Below are 27,132 nucleotides of genomic sequence, written 5' to 3' on the forward strand. Positions count from 1 at the left end.
TTGTGGGGCTTCCAGGTGTGCTGATTCCTTGACCGGCAGGGCTGCGAGCTAGACGCGGGGGACTCCAAGTTCCAGGAGCCCCCGCGCGCCCGTGGCCACCTGGGCTGCTCTCCCTGCCGGCCCCGCCCCTAGAGTGCAACCAACCATCTACAAAGGAGTAGAGTCATCCCCGCTGCGCGAGAGCGCGCGGGAGGGCGCCGGGAGAAGCCCGGGACAAGGGCGGGACCGTCTGTGGCCGTCCGGGGCCGAAGGAGGCTGGGCTGGGCCCACTCCCTAACATCCTACATTCTACGCTAAGGCATACTCAAGGTACTGTTATTGACTAAACGACACAAATGTAAGAATTTTGATATTCTGTGCCACTGAACATTGTTGCATAATCCCCAATTTATAGCATTCCTCTATTCTCCTCCTTGTTGCCAGACGGGGGTCAGTGGGGCTTTCATGAGCACCCTTTGAATCGCCCAGGCATAAGGTTAAGTAGGGGGGGTTAATGAGGTTGGGTTGGGTCCAGAATCCTTGAATCTTCGTTTAATATTCTTGCGAATACGTATCCTGAGGCTTAAATATCTGCCCCTAAGAAATGGCCCTTAGATCTGGTAAGCAGCGTCTAGTGCACATCCAAACTTCAAATGGGGTTGTTTCAGGCCCCCTAGATGCCTTTATTACCAGAGCAACCGGTATATTGGAAAAAGAAATTGAACTGGTTGAGCATAGATTGTCCCTGGACCTAGTTACTGGGAAACGTTCCTCAATAGGTGATTTGGCTCGTGTCAAAAGCCCTTTAACTAACGCAGCATTCAATTGTATTTCAACATCAGACACCGACATAATTGTCCATGAAGAAGGGATCGAAGCCACTACATCTAGGCTACATGAAAACATGGACGTGGCCTCCAATAGTAATGTGACTAGCTTAGAAGAGAATAGCCAATCTATTGTGCTTGAAACCTCTCAAATAAATGCCACTACTTTACCTTGTACCCCTGCCCCATCAATAGAATCCACCAAACAGGCACCACGGAAAAGAAAACATGTATCCAGCCCCGAGGGAGGAAAGACACAGAAACAACTTAAAATAGATTCCGAGAATAGTCCCTCCCACTCTCAGTCCATCCAAATACCACAGATAGTGTATTGCCCATCATTGGCCCACTCAGGATCCTCTAACCCTTGCCCAACCTGTTTTAGTAGCGATGACATCTTGCTGGCAAAAATGGAAACAATAGTTAAAAACCTACTGCTTCCGGTGGTAGAAAATATAAGGATAATGTCCGCCAAAATAGATGTCCTAGAAGCGGCAATTAATATTAATATGGACCTCTTACAAAACATATCTGGCACTAAGCCAAGGGGCCCAGTTCCTAAAGGGGGGTCTACACAAAGTACCGGGACAACCACAACAATTCCTGCAGTGACATCACCTACCAACACTAACAAGAAACCATTAACAGGGGCAAAAACAACATCTATAACTAGAGCCACCATTAAAGACCCACCGAAGGCTAAACTCGCATCGGTGGTCAACACCGCGCAAGGGGAAAAACATCAAGCTAATGCTGCACCAAAGCAATCAAAAAACACCCCAGCACGCGCCCCTGCATCAAATAGGGATAATAAAATACCATACTTAGATAGGAACAAGAGGTTAGATAATAGAAACTCATGGAAATCTCAGAGGGTCAATCTACCACCAGAAGCGGCTCAATATACTATTGTGCTAACAGGAGTGGCTCCACTTAAAGAGGGCATTAGAGAATCCCAGGTGGACTTGCGGAACAAGGTTACATTCTGGTTGAATAAACATCGCCCACTCCCCCCGTCGTCCCCCACCGAAATCTTATATGTAAGGAGAGTAGATTGGGTTGGAAAGGGCGAAAAAGATCTAGAAGGGGACTGCATTCTAATTTCTTTTAGAGACCCGTGGGTAGTGGATAGAATCCAACGGAAAGCTAGATTTGCCCGTTTGGGAGATGTCCAGACTTTACATCTTGGCTACTTTTATCCCCATACTCATCAAACAAGCCATACGGGATATAATTCATGGAAAGTCAAAGGGGGAAGACCCAGAGAGCCTGTAATACATCACCCCCCATATTATCCCCCCCTCTACAACCACTTTGAGGCACTGTCCGACCTAGAATGGGTTGACTGACTATGTGCACCAAACCAGTCACCCAATCTAGCACTAGTGGAAGATGAAGGAGCCCATACCTCATTCACCCCCACCCCAGAATCGGTAGAAGAGCGACAGCCCACGCCCCATAGTAGCAGGTCAGTAAAGGGATCTTTGGGGGTTAAAGGCACCTCCCCTAATGCAGAAGAAGCAGGACTAACAAACACCCATCCACCGAGTCCCCAATCCCTGTTCTCTGTTAGCAACAACTACGCAGAGATAGATTTGTTACATTCACACTTGGTGTCCTGGAACGTTGCTGGAGCCAAGTCACGCCTGGTATCTGACGATTGGTCGGGGTTTATAGGCAACTATGAGGTGGTGCTACTGCAGGAAACATGGGCTACAGCTCCGTTTTACATGGCTGGCTATATTAATTTTTTTAAACCAGCAGTAAAAGGTGTAAAGGGGCGGGCGTCGGGGGGCTTAACCACATGGGTCAAACAGGCCTGGGGTTTTTCAGCTTCTGAACTGTATGTGGATAACCCTGACATACTGGCTGTAAGGTTGAGCAAAACGGGGGGCAGGAATTGCTCATTATTAACATATATTCCAGAGGTCTCCCCGGCGGCAGATGCCCCAAATTGATCGGCGAATTAGATACACTGTTAACGGGCTGGGATAAAGCCTCTCTCATCATGCTAGCAGGTGACATCAACTGCACGATTGAGCCTTTGTACCAGCCAGAGGATAATTGGGGGTTCGAAGAAGATGTCACGTGGAAAATTCCTGAACTTTCCAACAAAACCATAGTCAAAGCAACGGAGGCCGCCCTGAACTGGACATCCTTCTGCCTCACATGGGGTTTAAGGGCTGTGAACGGTCGCACAAAATCAGATTTTGGAGCAAACCCTACCTTTGACAATGGTGTGAGGAAGAGTCGTATCGATTATATCTTTATAAAAATGGAACATTGGAATGTAATCGATGACATGGAAATTATAATACGACCTGAGAGTGACCATAACCCCTTGTCCTTGAAATTCTTAACGTGTGATCAGACAAGATTAAGGGAACCTGATCCTAGGGGGCAAGGGGTGATAACTGTATCAAACGACCGGAGGAGAGTGAAGTGGTCACTAATTTCAAATGATGTAACGATTCAGTCCAACATTGAAAATGTAGTGACATGTGCTCTAAATAACATGAAGTCTGTTGCTGTTGAAAAGGGACAGGATGATTTACATAAATTGATGGGTATTCATGATAATTGTTTTTCCGAACTTAAATATATTCTATCGAAGCCATGTAATCATAATACTGGACATCTGAACCCCCCCAAGAAGTAAATGGTACAATAGAGAATGTAGAGAGGCACATAGCCATCTCATAGAAAAAGTTAAATCTAGAGACATCTGTGCTGTTAAAGAGGCTAGGAAAAGGTACAAAAAAGTACAATGGGTGGCAAAAAAGGAATGGGAAGACGAATTTTGGGCAGATCTTCTGGAAGCTAGTAAATCAAACGACCATGTCAAATTCTGGGACATCGTCAAATGTGGTAAAGATGGTGAGCTTCGCATTCCGTCCAACCATGTTTGCCCGGAAGACTGGATCAAACATTACTCTACCCAATTCTGTCCAGTGGCCCATGATTCCCCGTCCAGAATGTCTATGCTGCCGGTAACAACACCAGGCAATTTGACTCTGTCCTTTACCGAAGCTGAAACAGATTATGCATTGGGGCTAACAAAGAGGGGGAAGGCACCTGGGTTGGACCAAATCCCGGCTGACCTCTTTAAAGCGAATACAGGTCTGTGGGTACCTTACTTAACATACATAGCTAACATCATTGCGAGAGGTGCCCACATTCCCAAGACCTGGAAAGGGGCAGAGATTCTCCCCATACATAAAAAGGGCGATAGAACAAACCCAGGGAACTATCGCCCGATTAGCCTAATTGATTGTTTTCAAAAGGTTTTTGCCCGTATGATTTTGGTGAGGGTTCATGGGTGGATGGATATAGAAGGAATACTATCCCCTTTACAGGCAGGTTTTAGACCCGGTACAAGTACTATAGACCAGGTCCTGAGGTTTTGCATGATTTTTTGGAAATTTGTCATACTTGGCGGCGGTACCATCTTTGCTGCATTTATAGATCTAAAATCAGCATTTGATTTGGTGCAGAGAGGAAAATTGTGGCAGGTTTTAAGGGACCTAGGAATGCCGGGGGAACTAGTGGACATCATTATCAGACTACATGAAGACAATTTCGCTAGGGTCAGATGGGGGGCACAAGGCCAATTTACGGACTCTTTTCCAGTCTCTCGAGGAGTCCGCCAGGGGTGCGTTCTCGCACCCACCCTATTCCTACTATTTATAGACCAGGTAGTGAAATTTTTTGGGTCAATTAACACCGATGCTCCGTCTCTGGCGGGGACAAAATTCCCTTTGTTGATCTTTGCGGACGACACCCTCCTCTTATCCAAAACGAGGGGGGGTCTGCAGAGGGCATTGAACCATTTTGAGGAATACTGTAATCGTAATGACCTTCAGATAAATGTGGGGAAAACAAAATTTATGGTTTTCTCCAGAAAAAAAAAAACAATACGTAGTAGTGTACAACTTAATGGGGTTAACCTAGAACAAGTTGACACGATGACGTATCTGGGGGTCACTCTGGATTGCCGATTGTCCTGGAAACCACAAATTGAGACCCAGCATTTAAAACTGTCCCAACTCACTGGTTGCCTTTTGCGGGAGCAAAAGAAATCGATTACCAAAAGGGTTGCCCCGGCTTTACAAATTTACGATGTTAAAATCAACGCTGCGACATTGTACGGGGCAGAGTTATGGGGTTTTATGGATCTCTCAAGTTTGTACAAAATCCAGTGCAGGTTCCTTCGTAGTTTGGTGGGACTCCCCCAATCAACACCACTGATCCCTCTTTGCCACGACATGGGTTGCCGTCCAATAACGGATATGGCACGTTACAGAGTAGTGTCTACCTGGAGGCGTCTGTGGACCACGGAGGAGTTGTCACTCTTTGCAAAGGAGGTATCCGAGGTGAAGGCTATTGGGGGCTCAGAGAGAATCCCATGGCTGCAGATGGTGAAAAAGACCCTGCTTGACATGGGCCTTAGCCACCTGTGGTCCTCGCCAGATATTAGCAACTTTCCTTCAAAAAAGGATTTCAAGAGTCTATTCTGGGCTTCTACCCGCCATTCTCTGGTCCAGGCATCCGGCTCTGAAGATCTGACAGGGCGTTTTTTAAGATTTAAATTGGACCCGGTTCGGGAGCTATATTGGGATCTTATCTCAAAGCCCCTAGATAAAAAATTATATCACCAATTTCGGGTGGGCACTTTACCCCTCAATTCCTTCACAGCAACATGGAACAACAAAACTAGTAATCTATGTAGCCATTGCCCTGGGTGCAAGGAAACAGAGGGACACTTTTTGTTTGTTTGCCCGCGATATAGCGAACCCCGTTCAAAGTGGCTAAAACCCATTTTTAAACGTATGAACTGTAATAAATCTTCAGATGCAATATGGGTTTTAAAAACAAACACAACTGGTTTTATTGTGATATGCTTGGCTAAATACCTAGGTTGGGCTTGGGTAATCAGAACAAAAAGGAATCCTATCGTTATTTGACAGAGTGTAAGCTGTATAGTGCCCACCACTAATACTTGTTAAAACCTATTTTAGAGCTTTTTAACTATTATGATATTATATTTGGATTACATAATGTCTTGATTTTGTCGTTGATGGTTTAATAACTTTTTAACCTTGGATTCAAGTATGACGTATAGTGTTGATTTTACATACATAGGCATAACTATCCCTTTTTCCTTATATATAACGATTTTGTTTTGTAACATGAATTGATGTTGATATTGTTGTAAATATTTTGCTAAGTTGTCTTTTATGATTTCATTTATCGAAATAAAGACATTAAAATCTGAATCTGAAATCTGAACTAGGGGTTGTAGGTGCCTTAGGGGCAGTAGTGGTAGGAGTTGGGCATTTCTTGGTGCACTCACTAAACCAGTGAGTATTAATTTTGCAGTACTGGCACCATGGTTTCTTCTGACCATTCTTCTTCTTTTGGGAATTCTGGGAATTCTGGGACCCACCCTCTTTAGATTATTGGGGCCCTGTTGAAGACTTCTGGTCATTTTGCTTATTCTCATTACCCTTGGGATCTGCTTTCTTCTGGCCACCACCCTGGTTCTGGTTCTGCTGCTTGACCCTTGTCCTGACACATCTATCTGCCTTCTTTCCCAATTCTTGGGGAGAGGTCAGATCTGAGTCAATAAGGTGCTGATGCAACAACTGCTTTTGACAATTACTTAAGATTTGTTTTCTCATAATTAGATTATACAATCCTGTGTAATCAGTAACTTTACTTCCCAGTAACCAGCCTTCAAAAGCCTTAGTGGCACAATCAACAAAGTCAGCCCAATCCTGAGACTGAATTTTCTGGGTGTCTCTGAACAGCAACCTGTACTGTTCAGTTGTTAAGCCAAACCCATCAATCAGTGTATTCTTCAGGACTTGGTAATTGTTAGCATCCTCAGCTCTAGTAGTGAGGAGCTTATCTCTACCTTTACCTTCAAAGGAGAGCCACAATATAGCTGCCCACTGACTCTGGGGGATGCACTGGACAGTGCAGGCCCTCTCCAAAGCAGTCATCCATTTGTGGATGTCATCCCCTTGTTTAAAGGGGGGCACTATTTTACTCAGGTGTCTAGTATCAAAACTCCTGTCTTTATCCTTAGGGATATTGCTGCCACCAGTGGGGACTACCCCACTTAACTGTTGCTCTCTAGCAAAGGCAAGCTTCTCCTTGGCAAGGGCCAGTTCTTCCCTCTGAATCCTCAGATTAGCCTGTTTCATCCTTGCTTCATGTTCTCTTCTCTGAGGGGAAGTCAGTCTCCTCTGGGGAGAGATCATTCTCCTCTGAGCAGAGGCATGAGAGTGCACAGAGATGTTGGAGTCCCTAGAATGAGATCTATCTCTTCTAACTCCAAAGTTAGGCCTGCTTAGGGTCAGTACTGGGGGTCCCCCAGATCCTTCCTATGTAGGTCTAAGTTGGCCCTAGTAAGCCTGACTAGCTCAGGACCATTGTCTGCCTCATCCCCAGAGACTTCTTCTTCCTCTTCCTCCTCCTCTTCTACATCTTCTGTTTCAGGGAGGTTGGAGTCTGGGTCACCACGAGTACATTCTAAGGGGGGCATGCTCCCATCTGTCTGAGAAGCTTTCCTAGCATCATAAGTCTCTAAGAGACCTAACAGAAAAGGAGTGGTAAGGTTAGAACCCTGTTTTAGTTTCCTGGTGGTACACAATTGTCTCATCTCCTGGAAGCTAAGGCCTGCATATCTGGAAGTGACCTGTGGAGGGTCAACAGCCACAAGGGGAGTCTCTGAAGACTCTCCATGGGTAGACATGCTTCTAGTGTGGTGTAAGTGATGCACCTACCTACACTATGGGTTTACCTACTGATCCCTTGCTAAGAGTTGTAGTCAGGGTGTGCTAAGCCCTGTTACACTACAACAGCTGGTTCAGTAGAACTCAGAGTATTCTAAGTTAAGTTATATGTACCTGGGTACTTATGTGATCTTTCAATTGATATTCTTAGGATACGTGGAAGGTAAAACAACAGCAAGCTCAAATCCCAACCGCTGCACACCAATGTGAGAAGTTGGCCTGATATATAGTGCTCACTACTCTAGTGATCACTTTGTATCATACCAAACAACCCTTATTGATGATTGGTTGTAAGTCAACCTTTTAGACCAGCTATCCTAGTAGCATGGACACGAGCAGTCTTTAGGCTAAACTCTAGAGGGCGTGTTAAGCCAGCTGTTTTACCATCACATATACCCCTTGAACACCAAGTGAAAGGACACCACACAAGTTGGTATGAAAATAAAGGATATTTATTTATAACAAGTCTACCCTGAACTCTTTATGAGTCAGGGACCTAAGCACAATACAAAACTCTTACGAAAATACTTTAAGTTGCACAATTTACACAAATGCCCGAGGGGCACGAAAAACCATATACACAAAAAGTGGAATGCGAAATACTAGCAGGTAAGTAACAAGATCCAGAGGCTTCAGGATCGCTAGGACTACACTACTGAACCTTAAGATTACGAGCAGGAGGTCTAGGGAGATCGGGTGCAGAGTGTGCACTCTCACGCGGGATGCGGGAAGAAGTCTATGGATGCTAGCGTTTCTTAAGTTACTGTTTCCGGACGAATACGACTAGATAGTCTAAAAACGACAAAGGATCTGGACACTTGGATAGTGAACCTGTGCTGGAGTACCGAAATACTCAAGTTACCTAGCCCAGAGGCCGCGGCTGCATAGGGTTCAAAAGACGTCGGGAATCCTCGTTGAAGTCTATGGAGCCTGAAAAAAGAAGTTGCTGGCAGGCGACCAGTGAAGATGTTCGGTGTGATCCAAGGCTGGATCAGTGAAGGAGACGACCTGAAAGCAGAGGGGACTCAGTTCTTAATCACTAGCCAGTGATTATGTGGGCACCAGGATGGCACCGGATGAAGTCACCTCGACCAGGTGAGTGGGCGACGCTGGACTCTGCAGTCACACGGGCTAGGAGGCGTTGTCGGCGACCAGGCTGGAGGTGCGAGCTGTCCCACGAGGCTGTCGGCTGTCGGCGATGCTGGACTCAGGATTTGAGCAACAAACCTTGGCAAAGGCAAGCCCACGCGGTGGAGTCAAGATGGCGTCTGGAGTGGACCAGGAGGGTCCGGGGTGCTCCTCTCTTGGAAGGGAGCAAGGGCCAGTCTGGAGCAACCAGACCAGTGGTGAAATCGTCGTGGTACGTCGTCAAGAGGGTCACTAGCCAACGGGCAAGTGACCGGACAACGTGGCAAGCAGCAAAGAAGCAGAAGGGCCCCACGCAGATCTCGTGGATGCTGGGAGGCTGGACTTCGGTGCTGGAGCTGCTTAGGGTTAGGGCTTCTCAAACCCCAGTGCACTTACTCGAGGGTCTCTCGGGGGTCGTGCTGGAGACGCGTCGTGCAGGTCTTGAAGATGGCCGGTCCCACGGGTCTCGTCACACCCACGAATCTCAGCTGGGCTGGATGATGTAGGTAGAGGTCAGAGATGGCAGGGAATCCGGGTCTCGTCGAGCTGGGCAGTCTTGATCCGGAGGATGGACTTACAGCAAACCGCAAAAGCTTCGATGGTGCCTGCTGGTGCAGGGTGGCTACTCCTTAGCCACAAGGGAGAGTCTTCAGAAGAGTCAAGAGTTCCTTTCGTGGAAAGTAGTTTCAAGATTCAAGATTATCTAATTTGGGAAGGGGGCCTGCTCCTACCTTTATCCTAAGAAAAGGGGCTGGCACGCGACTAAGTCCTGCCCTATGGGTGGGACTAGGAGGGGGGTGGTTACACCCCTCTCCTTTGTCCGGTCTCTCCCCAGCTCAGGGGCTGGTGTGCCCCAGGAACTGGTTTGAGCCGGCATATGCACAGTGAGCACCGGGGTGCCACTTGCAGTCACCTTCCTTTCAGCCCTGCCTACCTGGGATACACAAAATCCTGTCTGGGATGGTGCTAGCACCGCCCCTGACAGGAAACCCTTTGTCCAGGCCTCCGTTGCTGGAAGGACCCCCAGCAGCAGGAGGGCAGACTTGTGTCTCGGTGGCAGCATCCATTTTGTGGCGCTGAGGCTATGCCTGACTTTAACCGGGGTTCACAGTTACATACATGTCGTGCCCCTCTAGAAGGGTGGAATGCTAACCCCGTCGCCAGGATTGGCGAGGGGTTAGTATTCCAATTCGTATGACACCTTACTCGACATGTTTTGATAATGCTATACCAAAGTTAGCATTTAACCGCGAGGATTATAATGCACTTAAGAGTATATGGTATAGCGTTATCATGGAACAGCTATTTGGACTTGGTTCCGCAAGCTGCAAACGGGCTCAGCTCATGCCAGAGCACCATCTCACATAATTCCAAGCACTCTGCCTTCAGGATTGATAAGGCCTGCCATAGGAGTGACTGATAGGAATATATGTGTCCATTTTAGGGTTAGATATAGGAATACTATATCTAAAGCAAAGGGTGTTTACACCACCTTGCCCCAGCTGTCGTGCAGCCAGTTGTGTCTGTTTGGGTGGCCAGCCAGGGGTGGCATAATACATGCTTCAGCCCCTGGTAGGCCCTGGGTATACCTATGCCCTGGATACCTAAGGTATGCTGTACAGGGAATGATAAGGTGGCCCAGTACTAATGGGTAAGATGCACCTAAGGTACATGGTTGTAATTTAGAGAGAGAACAGCTAGGCTGTGGGTCTGATTCGCAGGCCCACAGCCAGGGAAAGTCGTAAATCAGTGAAGCAAAAAGCAAAAATCTGGGGTGGCCATGGGATTGCAGACCCCACTCTCCTACAACCGGCGCCGGCGAGGTCGACCGTTGACGACCCGGATCCGGAGCCGGATCCGGCGGGGCCCTGCGGCGTCGGGACTGAAGTCGCAGACGGCGTCGGGGCCGAAGCACCAGACAGCTCAGGGGCCGAAGCACCCAGCCCACGTGGGGACCCAGCTTGGCCCGGAGGCGCCGCGGAACCCGAAGGAGGAGCGAGCGACCCCATGGCCATGAGGAAGGACTATCGCCTCCAGCGTCGCGTGCTGTCCAGGGACCGAGGGATGGAGCAGGCCGCGATGCCTACGGCTCCGGTGGAGTCGCGGGGGCGTTGTCGCCCGAACCCCCTGCCGCGTCGCGCGAGCGTCGGGGGCAGTCAGAAGAGCGATGTCGCCTCTTCGACTTCTTATGCCTCTTACCTGAGGACTTCGAGCCTGAAGACTGATGACGACTCCCGGAACTGTGGTGACTCCGGCCCCGCGACCGGTCCCTCGACCTCCTTCCGGACCGGAACCTCGAGCGGCACAGGGCTGACTGCCAGAGCTCGAGTCGCTTGCGGGACCGCTCCCGTCTAGCTTTGGACGTCAGGGCCCGGCAGTCAGAGCAGGACTTGTCGTCGTGATCGGGGCCCAGACAGTGAAGGCATCGGAGATGGGGCTCGGTAACCGACATCAGTCGGCTGCAATCGACACAGGGTTTGAACCCGGGCATCCCTAGCGGCACCATCGGAGTCGAAAGACTTCGAAAGACGATCAAAAAGTATCGAAAAAGTTAGTCAAAAATTGACTAGGGTACAACTTTTTCCAGATCGGCGCTTGCTGGCGCGGAAAATAGAAGTACTGACGTCAGCGCGCGAGGGCGGCATCTAAGTACTCCGGCAACGTCATCCCGGCGCCAAAGATGCCGACGACGGACGCGGAGCCACAGACGACACCTACCGACGCGCAAGGGTACTGCTACGCAAAAGTTTCCGGATCCAGTCTGACGCCTGGGGATATTCTAAGGGAAGGAATCAAATACTAACCTGTTTCTTTCAGATACCATTATTTACTAAATGAACAGCTAGCTGGTTGTCTCCTGGAGGGTGGCAGAAGAGGTGCAATTTAGCAAGGGAAAAGGCTGCCATGAAGATTTCAACACCCATGTGTTGACTGGAGGATATTTTCTCCAATGGAAACAGCTTACCTGCAGGGAGGTAATCTAAAATGGTGGTCATATAGTTGGTCATTGAGGGCTTACTGTCAACATCACAGCAAGTGATCAGACTTCCGCCTATGGCTGACATTCAAAGTTCAGGAAATTAGATACAAATGTGAACTCAGCCACTACAAAGAGGAATGGTGCACAGCTTGTGAGTCTAGAAGTGGTTTGCTATATAAACATTTTTGGTATAAAAATCTACTTATTTTAAAATCTGGGATGCATTGTTTGAATGCAAGGGAGAGAAAGGGCAATATACGTTATCCTCTCATCCAATTTCCATTACCTTATTGAAAAGAAACTCATCCAGGTGTTTGAGTTCGTTGGAGTTAGTGATCTCTCCATGGTGCGAGGCACTCCACTTTTCTGAAACTGTGGTGGCTTTGCTGATCTTGATAGAGGGATTGCGTTTAACTTTGGCATTAGCATCTTTCCTCCCTTGATCTACGGCTTGGACGCGGTTTTGATGTCCAGACCCTGCTTTAGGGGGAGAGGAAAAGGAGCAGAGAACATACAAAATGAAAGTTACTTCAACCCATAGCATCAGGCTGTGCCGTGCGCAGATTTAGGACTTTAATGATGCTTGTCTAAGTATTTATGCTATGAGGACAACTTGCCTTTGGCAATGTGAATGAAGACTGCCTCTACAGAGAGAAAATCCAGAGTGAAACTAGTGCCAGTTCAAATTAACAGAGCCAAAGTAGCACTGCCCAATGTGATAAAAAAGCACCATTTCACTCTACATCAACCACCTCTCCATCATCTAACAGGTTAGGCAGTCCCCACCTCAAAACACACCCATAAATACCCACTGCAAAAGTGCCTAGAATCAGGAGCATAGCGAACGTAGCACAACAACTCTGACCTACTAGTACATGCCTCCACCATAAATGCACCTTACAGCAGTACAGCGTAAGATTCTGCTCCCCCTCGGTTGAGAACAAAAGAGAAATCCACCGGCATGAAACACCTACTATTCCATCGCCACCTGTCACCAAATGGGAGGCAAGCGGATGCTGCAATAACAGAGGCATCACCCAAGAGACCTACTTTCCTCCTCTCTCCTACACCGCATCAACAGTATAGACTACCAACCCCAATGGTGGAAGAGCTGTTCATCCTCAACAACATATATGCAGATTCCTTCTAAATCACACCCTTCTACCAAGGCAGAGTAGTAGGTCATAAAAGCTATCAAGCTCAATGCAGTGTAATTTCACTGGACAAACCCCAAAAATCAGCTCACCCGACCCAAGTAAAGGCCTTCACCAAATCACTGGTGCCTGTGTACTGCAAATCCAGCCATTCAATAATAAAGCACTGCAGAAGGTAGTGAATACCAATGCAACTAGGACAGCAGCATAAAAAGACTCTGATTTAGTTATCATGCAGTGTTCCCACCCCTGTTAAAATATCCCTTACTGTGAGTGCGAAAACTGCAACAAGAGAAGAAACGTTATTAGCCTTTAAATAGAAGCAGGTGCAGAGTGGTGGCAGCAGCTAAACTGGTAGGCAGACCGAAGCCCTGACAGGTGTGGCATGAACTCCTAGCTTCCCTAGAACCCATCTTCATACCAGCCTGAAACATCTAGAAATGGAGAACACTATGAGGACTTGTGTTTGTAATAGTCCCAGGCACTGCCAAGTTATAACACACCCGAATTTATAACGAAAACCCTAACACATGCAGCAGAAACACCCTGCCTGCACAGGAAACACCTTCCTAACAGACCAAAGCACAGGCATGGGTGGCATGAAAAAATAGCCTACAGAGAAACCAACTCGGTTAAAGAAGAAGCAACTACCGATGTACCGCAATCACGTGACCTACACAGGATACACCTTCTTTAAAGACTAAAACTGACAAATGCAGCACAAACACTCAACATCCATTGGACTAATGCTTGTAACAGACCAAGGCACCAGAAAAGTGTGCCATTAACACCCAGCCTGCACAAGGACCCTCCATCGTAACAGACCGAAGCACCAATGGGAGCAACAACAACATTCAGCTGCACAAGACCTACCTTCGTTCTTCTTATTCCCCGTGGTATCCGATGTAGCATGAGGAAAGCCAACTACCTCCCTGCCTTCCGGAGTCTGAATATTGTCTTTTGAGGATTTCTTTTCAGGCTTCTTTCCTCGCAGTATGGAAAAAGGACCCCAATGTCTGGATGGACACAAAGAAGAAAAGGTATAAAATTGAATACTCATAACCACTCTAATTCTATATGAGGTCACAAGATACTCACAGCACTGCAAGCTACAGCATTCAGACCTGCCACCCTACATGCATGAACACACCTTTGCTACAAACTTGTTACATGATTTAATTCATGTATGTGGCCCTATTCATTCACCCATTCCACAGAGCCCTGCACAATGGAATTCACCCCTATACTCTGAATCAACTAATTTAATTGATAAAAGTGGCTGAATCCTCATCCTGAAATGTTCAAGTGAAGAAATAGGGGACCCCTGATTATACTATGAGGTGCGGGGCAGCAGAATAACCAAAGAAAGACCAAGAAAAACACCACCGCCCTAATACGTTCAAGAATCACTATATCATCATTCAATATTATCACACTCTACTTAGAAGAAAGAAACAAACTCATTTATTAAGGCAAGATTTCAATATCACATCCCAAATAGATTTAATTATTTTGGTTACAATTATTCTTATTTATTTCTTATTTAGTACAAAACAAACCACAAACGAGAATGTAGTCACTGTCTATCCACATTACACACAAGCCACGCCCTCCTGAAAATCCTGTAGCAAACACCCTCCTCCCACTCTCTCCTCTATGAGCTGAGGAGCCACCATCTCGTGCTTAACATGTGCCTGACTAGTCAGGACTTCTTGTGGGTCAGGCGGGGCTTCACCTGTGCCAACTGTGGAGTTATGCCCAACTGGGGAATGATCTCCTTGACTCACTGGAACTTTGGCTAAAAGTTGTCCACCTTTCCTACACTTTCTCCTTTTTTCTTTTCTTCTGGGGTCTACCCGTCCTAACTGCAGGTTCAGCACGTCCAGAATCCTTGGGAGAGGACTGGCACTGGATCGGAATCTCTTTTGGTCTCAGCCTGACCTCTGGGGGGTAATTTCCAAGGAGACTATGGAAGGGGAAGTCTGCCCTGCTACCGCCATTCTCCAACTTAGGGACCCAGCTGTTTCAATGGGTACTAAAGCCACAGGCCTCTCAGTAACCTCCCCAGGGATAACCCTTACTCTTCTAGTCTCACCTAGTATATTCTGGTCTGGACATGTCATGTATCCCTCAGGGTAGTGGCTGGGATTCCATTTACCAGTAGGTGGTGAAAGTGTCTGCTTCCCTCTGGGATCACAAACTCACTTTCTGGTCCCATTTCCCAGTTTTAAGCTACAAGGATGTCCTCATCTGTGGAATCGCGCTCAAACGCTACACTGGCAACCTCTGGGGGTACATTAGTAGGTTTGTTTTTAGGACAGGAACAGTCCTTGTTTCGGTGCCCTGCCTTTTTACAGTGAAAGCACCAAGCCTTTTTGAGATCACAGGCTTTACCTTTGTGCCCGTTTTTGTTTTGTGAGGTGTCTTGGGATCCACCCTACTGGATAGATTTTTGGAATCCTACAGCGGGCTCATTAGCTTTATTTTTAGAGTGGTCTGCGTTTTTCTCTTGAGGGGGCTTAACAACCCCTTTCTTTAGGTCACCCCCTCCACGACTCTTCTTGAGCACTCTGGTTTTGACCCAATGGTCAGCCTTCTCCACCAACTCCTAGGGCGTTACCAGACCCAAGTCCACCAGATATTGATGCAACTTTTCAGAAGTACAAATGCTTAACAGAAGTTCTTTCATAAGCAAATAATAAAGCCCATCTTAATCTTGCACCTGACTTCCCTTCAACCAACCACCTAGTGTTTTAACTGAAAAGTCTACAAAATAAACCCAGGACTGACTAGGTGTTTTCTGAGTCTCGCTGAACTTAATTCTATATTCGTCTGTGGCGAGTCCAAAGCCCTCAAACAGTGTTCCCTTCATGAAGTCATAGGACTCAGCATCTGCCTCTTCAAGTGTCAGGAGTCTATACCTGTACTTTCCTGAAACAGCTCCCAGAGCCGAGAGCCCCAATACGTTTGGTAGGGTTTCCTCATCTTACAGGCCTCCTCAAAGGTTGTAAACTATTTGCCGATATCAATACCTTCTGTATATTTAGGGACAATCCCTTTGGGGATTTTAGGGTCAAAAGATATTTCTTCCTCCTTATTTAAGTATTTGTTGCCATCAGAGATAGGTCCTAGACCCATCTAAATTCTTTTTTCTATAGCTAAGAGTTTGGTCTCAAAGGCTATTTTTTTAGCCAATGTTTGAAGGTCTGCATCTTCCTCATCTATTTCCCCTGGGATACTGTTAGAGGTACTGTCAGTAGGTGCAATGGAGACTTCCTCATCATCTTCACTGACATCTCCCTCTCCTGTTTCATTTTGATTTGTTTCCATTGCCATGGCCCAATCATGCTCAGCCAGCAGGTTCTGGAGATGAGCCTTGGTAGGATTAGGCCCCATGGCAAGGTTCCAAGCTGTGCAAACTTAAGTTTCTTGTAGGGAGCCAGGGTGAGCATATGGGTACTACCCCCTGCCTCAAACATGGTATTAGACCCGTTAGGACTTCTTAAAACTTTTAATGCCTGTCTAGGATACTTTTTACATTTCTAACAAGGACTGGGGTGGCTTAGACAAGGACCTAACAGACCAGATTAAACATTTGAGAAAAAAACAACAAATCAAAAACTATTTTGGGCAACTAAAGTCAATTGTGGATTCCTTTGTGGCATCACAATACTGACAGAGTTGTACAGCAATTGCAAAGTCTTACATCACACCGCTGAACCATCAACGTAGGAAGCTGGCTCTTTTATATAATGGAATAAAAAGGGGTACACTGTACAAAGAGTCCAGGCAAACCCCAACTGGTTTACAGAAGCACAAATTAAACCCCAAATGCTATCTTTTGTGTTAGTGTGGGCAAGTAGTTAGGCATATCAAAGGGTAGTGCTAAGCATTTACTGCACAAAAATGCAGTAAGTGAGACACACACTCCAAGAAATCCGAATCAATTTATAAAAATAACTTATTTTTATATGAATTTAGATACACAGACCATCGGAATTAGATAAGTACTTTTTCAAGATATGAACTTACACAGGTTTCAAAAATTGACAGTGTAATTTCTGGAGTGGGAATGTTATCCTATGGAGGAAAAGCATGCACTGGATTCAGGCACTTGTCTGCGACTTACGGTACTCTTATCCTGGACTGAAGAGGAATATGTGGCAAGGTCCAAGGCAACACCAACAGATCACCTTGGGCAGCACTGGCGAGGCCAGGGTCAGAGGTGTATTTCAGCGTGGCAACGCACTCTACCCCGGCATCACCCAGAAACAGTTCAGAAAACCACTGAACGTTCAAAACGCTGCAGCCAGACTGGTCCTGGACATCTCCTGCCGCAGCCACATCACCTCTGACAACTCCACTGGCTCCCAGTCAATAAGACTATCACCTTCAAGCTCCTCATACATGCCTACAAAGCTCTCCACGATGCAGGACCAGCATATCTGAACCACTGCCTCTTATTCCACTTACCCACCAGACAACTTCGTTCCACCCAACTTGCCCTAGTCACCGTCCCACAGATTCACAAGACCAGAAGCGGAGGAAGATCCTTCTCCTACCTCGCTGCTAAGACCGGGAACACCCTGCCTCTCCACCTCAGTAAATCCCAGTCACTGACCCAATTCAAGAAGGATTCTCAATACCTGGCTCTTCGACAGAACCTTTCCCCTCAGACCGGTCAGCAGCTCCTCCCCCCCCCCCCCCTTCAGTGCCTTAAGAACCTCACTGGTAAGTAGCTTCACTATACAAACTCCTGATTAATTGATCGGGTGCCTCGTGCACTTCAAAGGGGAACGGTACGGTTGAAAAGAGGCAGCAAGCTTGGACTGGGGGGCCAGTCCAGGTGAACCCACAGGGGGCTCAGTCCTGGAGATGCTCAGACACTGTTGGTCCTCTTCTCCTCGAGCTGTGGGGCGCGGGTGCAGTGGTGTCTTTTGGCATTGGGTCGTATGCTGGAGACACTCGCAATTGGAGGGGGCCCTGCAGAAAGAGACTCAACGAGACGACTGGAAGTCCAGTCTGGCCATGGGGATGGGCTCGGCTCTTGTGGGTCTCAGAACCCCGTGGGCATCGTAACTTCCCTCAGACTCAGGCTGTGGGGCACTGCTGCAGAGGAGTTTTGAGGTGTTGGGTAGCGGCAGTTGGCGACTCACTCTCTGCTTTAGTTTTGCAGACAAGGGACAAACAAGACAGCTGGGCCACTCTCGGTGAAGGTATCACTGCCCCTGAAGTCCCTCGACATTACAGGTTGGTCTTCCTCGGCATTGGTGTCCAGGCTGAACACAACAAGCCTTGGTTGCAGCAAGAGGTACAGTACCAGGTATTGGTGTTGTGCGGCTACGGTCTGTCCTGGCACCCCCACACTTGGAAAGAGGACGGCGCTGACCTGTAGGAGCAAGGTGGCCGCTTCCTGGGTGGCTGCTGCATCAGTTGTCTCGGTCAGCGGCAGGTCGGTATACTGAACTTTGCTTTTTTGGTGCTTGCGGCTGCAGGAGAGTAGCTCCTCTACTTCAAAGGAGTTCTCTGACTATTTACGAAGCACAGGCAGCCATACGGGTTTCTTGGAGTCTGCACAGCAAAGGACGAGTCAGGTTCTCCATAAGGAACGGGTTCAGCAGGCAGGTTGGCGCCAAGTCAGTAGCTGCTCATTGATTCTTGGGTAAGCCCTTTCTCTTTGTCCACTTCTTCTATTTGTATGTTGAATGTAAGGTTCAGGTATCAGGGGTGCCACCTAAATACTGTATTTAGGGGTGTTAAAGGGAGTGTTAGGTAGTAGCCAATGGGCTACCTACCTTTAGGGTGACTACACCCTCTATATGACCACTTCCTGTGGGAAGTGGGTATAACCCTAACCCAGGGCACCTAATGCCACCAAAAACCAAGATGGTGGAATTTTCTTAGTTTTGTGCAATTCAGGTAGCCCACCTTAGGGGTGGCACTAGCCTGAGGGTGAACACACCTCCTGACCGGCTAATTTCCCCGCCTGTCCTGGTGCCAAATGGGCCTAGGGCAGGGGGTTGGCATTTTCCCTGTCGCGGAGAGCCTTGGGGTCGCATATCAAAGGAGCAGAGACGTAATGAACCTCCTGCGTTGATATGCTGATCTAATAGGCTTCCTGGAGGTGAAAGTGTAAACACCTCCCACCAGAACAGGCATTGTTCCTGACCTCTCCTTCTAGGGGATCAGAAGCACATCTGTGGTGGCAGGCTAGTAGGGTTCATGGGGAACTTCTAAGGTGCCTGCTGGGTGTATGTGTTAATAAATTCATCACTGGAATCAGTGTGGGTTTATTAATAAAAGGTGTTGGATACCAAACACAATAGGTTTCAGTGAGGCCATTATGCATCTGGGAAACTCGTTTTGCCCAGCGCCCAGTACATACCTTAAATTGGTTTCACTGTTTACTTGTACTGTCCAGTAATATAACTAGACATCACAGGGGCATATCTGCTTATGCAGATGCCCTCATGTGTAATATAATGCACCCTGCCTTAGGGTGTAAGCCCTGCTGTAGGGGTGACTTAGGATTAGTTACTTACCTGTAATCCTAGTTCTCTTCCAGGGGTATCCTCATCAAAGTCATAAGCATTAGAATATTCCCGGCAATGCGCGGGACCCCGGAAACAATATATAATATGTGCCCCACATATATATATATATATCGTCATGTGATCAAGGCTATCTCTAGCCGAAACGCGTCATGGCGGACTGGTGCTGGGCTAGCACTCAATAAAGATATTTGCACTTTCCTTGGGTCTCGCTGCTCTTGTTTGGTTCGACGGCGATTGCTGCTGCTGTTGCTGAGCATTTCGACTTGAGAGCACCACATACCTTATATATATATATATATATAATTCGATTGCAGAGTAGCCCCATGAAGACAAGCCACAAGAAATTATTTTGCACTTTTAACTTGTTACCTCAGTGGGTGTGGCTTCTGTGCAAAGCTCTCTGGTCGTTGTAGTGCTTTTATTAATTGTTCCTCTTGTGAGGGAGGCTTTCTGTCCCAAATTCCGCCTATTTAAATTATTATCCAAGTGGAAAGGTGAAACTGTCTCTCCCTTTCATCTGCCCTGCTTTGCAATGATGAAAAACGAGTTTCAAGCAGCGTCGTTCTGCAGCGCGCTGCTCCCCTTCTTTCCAAGCTGCAGGCTGTACTCTGAAGCCTACATGGACCCGCCTTCAGGCGGTGAGCTTGTCCTCGTGGCTGGGCAAAGCCATAAACATAATTCGATTGCAGAGTAGCCCCATGAAGACAAGCCACAAGAAATTATTTTACTCGCATTTATTCTTTCCATCACTTGCCAGCAGACGAACTTGAAGGTACACCCACTGAGGTAACAAGTTAAAAGTGCAAATTACGAGAGTGCTTTCATTTCCCCTGCCTGAGCCACTGAAGAAAGGATTTTGGTATCCTGAAATGCATCTGGCAAATATCAAGAACTGATGTGACCTGTACCTTCAAGTTCGTCTGTTGGCAAGTGATGGAAAGAATAAATGCGAGTAAAATAATTTCTTGTGGCTTGTCTTCATGGGGCTACTCTGCAATCGAATTATGTTTATGGCTTTGCCCAGCCACGAGGACAAGCTCTCCGCCTGAAGGCGGGTCCATGTAGGCTTCAGAGTACAGCCTGCAGCTTGGAAAGAAGGGGAGCAGCGCGCTGCAGAACGACGCTGCTTGAAACTCGTTTTTCATCATTGCAAAGCAGGGCAGATGAAAGGGAGAGACAGTTTCACCTTTCCACTTGGATAATAATTTAAATAGGCGGAATTTGGGACAGAAAGCCTCCCTCACAAGAGGAACAATTAATAAAAGCACTACAACGACCAGAGAGCTTTGCACAGAAGCCACACCCACTGAGGTAACAAGTTAAAAGTGCAAATTACGAGAGTGCTTTCATTTCCCCTGCCTGAGCCACTGAAGAAAGGATTTTGGTATCCTGAAATGCATCTGGCAAATATCAAGAACTGATGTGACCTGTACCTTCAAGATCGTCTGCTGGCAAGTGATGGAAAGAATAAATGCGAGTAAAATAATTTCTTGTGGCTTGTCTTCATGGGGCTACTCTGCAATCGAATTATGTTTATGGCTTTGCCCAGCCACGAGGACAAGCTCACCGCCTGAAGGCGGGTCCATGTAGGCTTCAGAGTACAGCCTGCAGCTTGGAAAGAAGGGGAGCAGCGCGCTGCAGAACGACGCTGCTTGAAACTCGTTTTTAGGTCTCGCCTGTCGATGCGCATGCGCATCGAGCAGAGCGAGACTATAGGGGTTTAAACAAAGTTTACCTAACTGCGGCGATTTGGTGCTGTGCCCGTGGCTTTTAGGTCAATGCGCTTGCGCATTGACCTAAAATGCGCGTGCACATCACCAAATCGCCGTCTGTTCCCTCAGCCGCATTCCTCCCACACCTTTTGAAGTGAAGCTTAGCTTCACTTCAAAGGCCCCGGCTGCTTCACACCCACATGCCGTTCTACCCGCTCCGCCCCCTCCCCTGCCCGCCGTGTCGCATTTCTCCTCCCCTCTCCCCTTCTCTGCCTTCTCTCCGTCTTGTTTTTTGCTTTTACCCGCTCCGCCCCCTCCCCTGCCCTCCGTGTCGCATTTCTCCTCCCCCCTCCCCACAGCAATGCCCTCCGCCGTCTCTCGTGTTTCTTTTGACTCGTTTTCGTTAGGGTTGGTGCTGTCTTTTCCTGCTGCTTCACACCACCTTTTGCAACAATACTTGTGTCTTGATTTGGGATTTTATCTTTTTACACCGAGTTGCAATAGGTTCGTGGTGAATTCACATGTTATATTGTTCAGCAAAGTGGATTATTATTATTCCAATCTGTAAAGTTGCAAAACAACCCCCAGTAAGAAACGTGAAACTGTAACTCGGGTCAAGAACTGCATCTCCGTCATTACCGCATGTGTTCATGCTTCACCGTGTCACTGATTAAGGTAAATCAGCAGTTAGCTGTATCTTTGAATTTGGAGCAAAATGTCATTGGCAAACCTCTATTTTTTTTATTAGACTGCATCATCTCAAGAGCTCCTATGCAGAGCGAATAATCATGTTATGCCGCCTCTCCCGATACTAATTTACTGGAAGTTTCTACTAGACAGCTTTGACTATCTATCCCAGCTGATACAATGTCAATCAGAAAACTGAGCGAGTCACGGATTTTAATCATAACTATTTTTATAACCCTTTAAACAAGACACGGTTTTATGGGCAACTCAACATTTCATATAAAAAAAATAGGAGATTAAATTCCTGCTGCTTCACACCCTCATCGTCTACACACACACCTACAAGCATTCCTCCAAGTTGTCTCTCTCTTCAATCATGTGTGTTGTATCCTGCACGAGCGCCGCGTCAGCTGTGACCCCGCTCTGTGCATGTGGACGCTGTGAATGTCCCTGCGTGTGCGCTCCACTCGTGTCTTTCTATGCAGGCTGCCTTCTGCTGTGTGCATGCGTCTGCTGTACTCGCAGACTGTATGGGTGCCTATTTGTGACTATGCCCGCAGGCGTGCGCCATGTTTTGTATACTCTAAGTGTGTGTTCTCTAAAGGAATGCATTTACTGTTGTAGGCACAGTTTGTGTGTACATTCACTTCGTCATCTGCTATGTAGGTATACCTTATGCATGCTGTGTGCGTGAGCCTTCTGCGATTGCCGTACGTGCAGCCTCCTGTGTGTGTTTGCGCCGTCTGCTCTGTCTGTCTCACCCTCAACCCCTCACCCTCACCCTCACTCACCCTCAACCCCTCACCCTCACTCACCCTCAACCCCTCACCCTCACTCACCCTCAACCCCTCACCCTCCCTCAACCCCTCACCCTCACCCTCCCTCAACCCCTCACCCTCACTCACCCTCAACCCCTCACCCTCACCCTCACTCACCCTCAACCCCTCACCCTCAACCCCTCACCCTCAACCCCTCACCCTCACTCACCCTCACCCTCAACCCCTCACTCACCCTCACCCTCACTCACCCTCACTCACCCTCAACCCCTCACCCTCACTCACCCTCACCCTCAACCCCTCACTCACCCTCACCCACCCTCACCCTCACTCACCCTCACTCACCCTCACCCCCTCACTCACCCTCAACCCCTCACCCTCACTCACCCTCAACCCCTCACCCTCACTCACCCTCACCCACCCTCACTCACCCTCACCCTCACTCACCCTCACCCTCACTCACCCTCACCCACCCTCACCCTCACCCTCACTCACCCTCAACCCCTCACCCTCACCCTCACTCACCCTCAACCCCTCACTCTCACTCACCCTCAACCCCTCACCCTCACTCACCCTCAACCCCTCACCCTCACTCACCCTCAACCCCTCACCCTCAACCCCTCACTCACCCTCACTCTCACTCACCCTCACTCTCACTCACCCTCAACCCCTCACCCTCAACCCCTCACCCTCACTCACCCTCAACCCCTCACCCTCACTCACCCTCAACCCCTCACCCTCACTCACCCTCACTCAACCCCTCACCCTCACTCACCCTCAACCCCTCACCCTCACTCACCCTCAACCCCTCACCCTCAACCCCTCACCCTCACTCACCCTCAACCCCTCACTCACCCTCAACCCCTCACCCTCAACCCCTCACCCTCACTCACCCTCACCCTCACTCACCCTCACCCTCCCTCACTCTCCCTCACCCTCACTCACCCTCACTCACCCACCCTCAACCCCCACTCACCCTCACCCACCCTCACTCACCCTCCCTCACTCACTCACCCTCAACCCCTCACCCTCACTCACCCTCACCCTCACTCACTCTCAACCCCTCACCCTCACCCCCTCACCCTCAACCCCCACTCACCCTCAACCCCCACTCACCCTCAACCCCTCACTCACCCTCAACCCCTCACTCACCCTCAACCCCTCACTCTCACTCACCCTCACTCACCCTCAACCCCTCACCCTCACTCACCCTCACTCACCCTCAACCCCTCACCCTCACCCTCACTCACCCTCAACCCCTCACCCACCCTCACCCTCAACCCCTCACCCTCACTCACCCTCAAACCCTCACCCTCACTCACCCTCAACCCCTCACCCTCAACCCCTCACCCTCACTCACCCTCAACCCCTCACCCTCACCCTCACTCACCCTCACAACACATATTGTGTTACAATAGGTGTCACATTTGCGAAAGATAAAACTATTGCCATTGTAAATAACAAAGCTCTTAATTTCGCTATTTTCAAAACAAGCACATAAATAAAAAATGTGTCCTTTACAATACCAATAGCTCAAACTTTCCTAATGCGAGACCTATTGCATTGCTGTGCTTCTCTCCCCTGCTGCACTCTCCTGCTCTCTAGAGATGTGGCCTAACGACCAGAGCTGCCATCTAAGTGACGTAAATACAAAACATGTTGCATTCCAAATGCTATAGGTGTCACATTCGCGAAAGTTATAACTATTGGCATTGTAAATGACAAAGCCATCAATTTAGCAATTTTAAAAACCAACAAATAAATAACATGTCATTTACAAGACCAATAACTACAACTTTTCTAATGCGAGACCTATTGCATTCCCAATGCTTGTTCATCATTGCAAAGCAGGGCAGATGAAAGGGAGAGACAGTTTCACCTTTCCACTTGGATAATAATTTAAATAGGCGGAATTTGGGACAGAAAGCCTCCCTTACAAGAGGAACAATTAATAAAAGCACTACAACGACCAGAGAGCTTTGCACAGAAGCCACACCCACTGAGGTAACAAGTTAAAAGTGCAAATTACGAGAGTGCTATCATTTCCCCTGCCTGAGCCACTGAAGAAAGGATTTTGGTATCCTGAAATGCATCTGGCAAATATCAAGAACTGATGTGACCTGTACCTTCAAGTTCGTCTGCTGGCAAGTGATGGAAAGAATAAATGCGAGTAAAATAATTTCTTGTGGCTTGTCTTCATGGGGCTACTCTGCAATCGAATTATGTTTATGGCTTTGCCCAGCCACGAGGACAAGCTCACCGCCTGAAGACGGGTCCATGTAGGCTTCAGAGTACAGCCTGCAGCTTGGAAAGAAGGGGAGCAGCGCGCTGCAGAACGACGCTGCTTGAAACTCGTTTTTCATCATTGCAAAGCAGGGCAGATGAAAGGGAGAGACAGTTTCACCTTTCCACTTGGATAATAATTTAAATAGGCGGAATTTGGGACAGAAAGCCTCCCTCACAAGAGGAACAATGAATAAAAGCACTACAACGACCAGAGAGCTTTGCACAGAAGCCACACCCACTGAGGTAACAAGTTAAAAGTGCAAATTACGAGAGTGCTTTCATTTCCCCTGCCTGAGCCACTGAAGAAAGGATTTTGGTATCCTGAAATGCATCTGGCAAATATCAAGAACTGATGTGACCTGTACCTTCAAGTTCATCTGCTGGCAAGTGATGGAAAGAATAAATGCGAGTAAAATAATTTCTTGTGGCTTGTCTTCATGGGGCTACTCTGCAATCGAATTATATATATATATATATATATATATATATAAAAATAAGCAATTGCAGCCAAATAAACAGTAGAGCTGAATTATGTTGTAAAGAATTTCCACCTTACATGAACATCTGCATTAGAAACATGAGAAACAACACCAAAGATTGTTTAGAAACTGTTTTAATGCATAGAAAACAGCAGAAATTCTTATAAATCACTGAAAGCATAGAAAGCTCCCAGGCTGCATTGCAAACACACAGTCTAAAAAGACTGAAAAGCCAACCTGTAGCTGCATGCAACAAAAAACTGACACCGTGCCTTTAAGGCACTCATGACCCCCAGTATCCCATCATGCCTCAGGGGTGACAGTTGGGTCAGTTGTTCTTTTCGGAGACTGAAAAACCAAGTAACAAATAGGTTAACAATATCTCCTCATTAACGAATGACCTTTGCCCGGGGAGGTGGGAGGGTTGCTTATGACTTTGATGAGGATACCCCTGGAAGAGAACTAGGATTACAGGTAAGTAACTAATCCTTCTCTTCCAGGGGATCCTCATCAATAGTCATAAGCATAAGATGAGAATAGCGAGCCTCACCTCATCCCTGCGGGCAAAGGAATAACAAGACAGTAATCTCATCAACAAGCCTGAGCAGGCCATAGGCTACCCAAACATATTCCTCGAGGAGGCTTGTCCTACTTGAGTATCGGCCCTGGAATCAGATTCTAGGCAATAATACCTCGTAAAGGTATGAACTGATTTCCAGGTTGCAGCCTTGCATATCTCTGACATGGGAACGTCATGCAAGAAAGCTTCTGTGGCTGCTTTTCCTCTAGTAGAATGCGCTTTGGGTAACACCAATAAAGCCCTGCCTGCAAGCTGATAGGCCAATTTAATGCAGGAGACAATCCATCTGGAGATGGATCTCTTGGCCGCTGGAAAGCCTGTTCTCATTGAACCATAGTTCACAAACAGCTGATCCGTGTTCTTGATCCCCTTGGTCTTTTCCAAATAGAACTTGAGCACTCTCTTAAGATCCAAGGAGTGCAGTGACCGCTCGGCTGGGGTTGTAGGATTTGGAAAAAACGAAGGGAGGGAAATGGACTGATTTATATAAAAATCAGAAACCACCTTAGGCAAGAAGGATGGATGAGCCCTCAGGACTACTCTATAGTCGCCACTAAAAAGGCTGCTTTCCAAGAGAGATGTTGCAAAGAGGCCATGTGGATGGGTTCGAAAGGAGGTGACATTAACCTGGATAGAAACAGGTTCAATTCCCAAGGAGGAGAAGGATTTCGCACAGGGGGATAGACTTTTTTCAACCCCTGGAGGAAGTCCTTGACCACCGGAACCTGAAAGAAAGGGATCTGGTTAGGTGATTTTCTGTACGCTACTATGGCTGACAGATGCACTCTAATGGAAGCATATTCCAACCCAGAAGTTGCCAAGGAAAGGAGATATGGAAGGATGACTTCCTCCTGCCCTTCAATAGGATCTAGGTGACTATCCCTACACCATATGTAAAACCTTTTCCACTTGAACGCATATGACGCTCTCGTGGAAGGCCTCTTAGCTTCTTTTAAAATGTGCATACATTCAGGAGGCTACATTCAGGAGGCAGGTTCAGATGCCCATATTGCAGGACTTCAGGAGCCATGCTGTCAGGTTCAGTGATGGGAGGTTGGGATGTAGTATCCTCCCGTTCATCTTGCTCAACAGGTCCGGTCTGCAAGGAAGTCGTCTGTGTGGACACACAGACAGATGCAGAAGGTCCGGTACCACCACTGTCGTGGCCAATCCGGAGCTATCAAGATCAT

The 27,132-nt window shown here is 47.7% G+C and overlaps 1 protein-coding gene across 9 annotated transcripts in view; it reads right to left on the reverse strand.

The window, feature by feature from the left end:
* Positions 1-27,132, reverse strand: part of MYO9B (myosin IXB) — a 443,882-nt gene that overhangs the window by 142,637 nt on the left and 274,113 nt on the right. For 7 of the 9 annotated variants that reach the window (XM_078671320.1, XM_078671318.1, XM_078671317.1 and 4 more), the window contains 2 exons: positions 13,742-13,884; positions 12,001-12,194 (listed from right to left, as the gene is read on the reverse strand). In XM_078671320.1, the coding sequence (XP_078527446.1) occupies positions 12,001-12,194; positions 13,742-13,884 (337 nt within the window). The remainder of the gene's footprint in view (positions 1-12,000; positions 12,195-13,741; positions 13,885-27,132) is intronic. The other 2 variants (XM_078671314.1, XM_078671316.1) reach the window with 1 other exon arrangement.

The sequence above is a fragment of the Lissotriton helveticus genome, chromosome 12 (genome assembly GCF_964261635.1).
Source record: "Lissotriton helveticus chromosome 12, aLisHel1.1, whole genome shotgun sequence".
Classification (NCBI taxonomy): domain Eukaryota; kingdom Metazoa; phylum Chordata; class Amphibia; order Caudata; family Salamandridae; genus Lissotriton; species Lissotriton helveticus.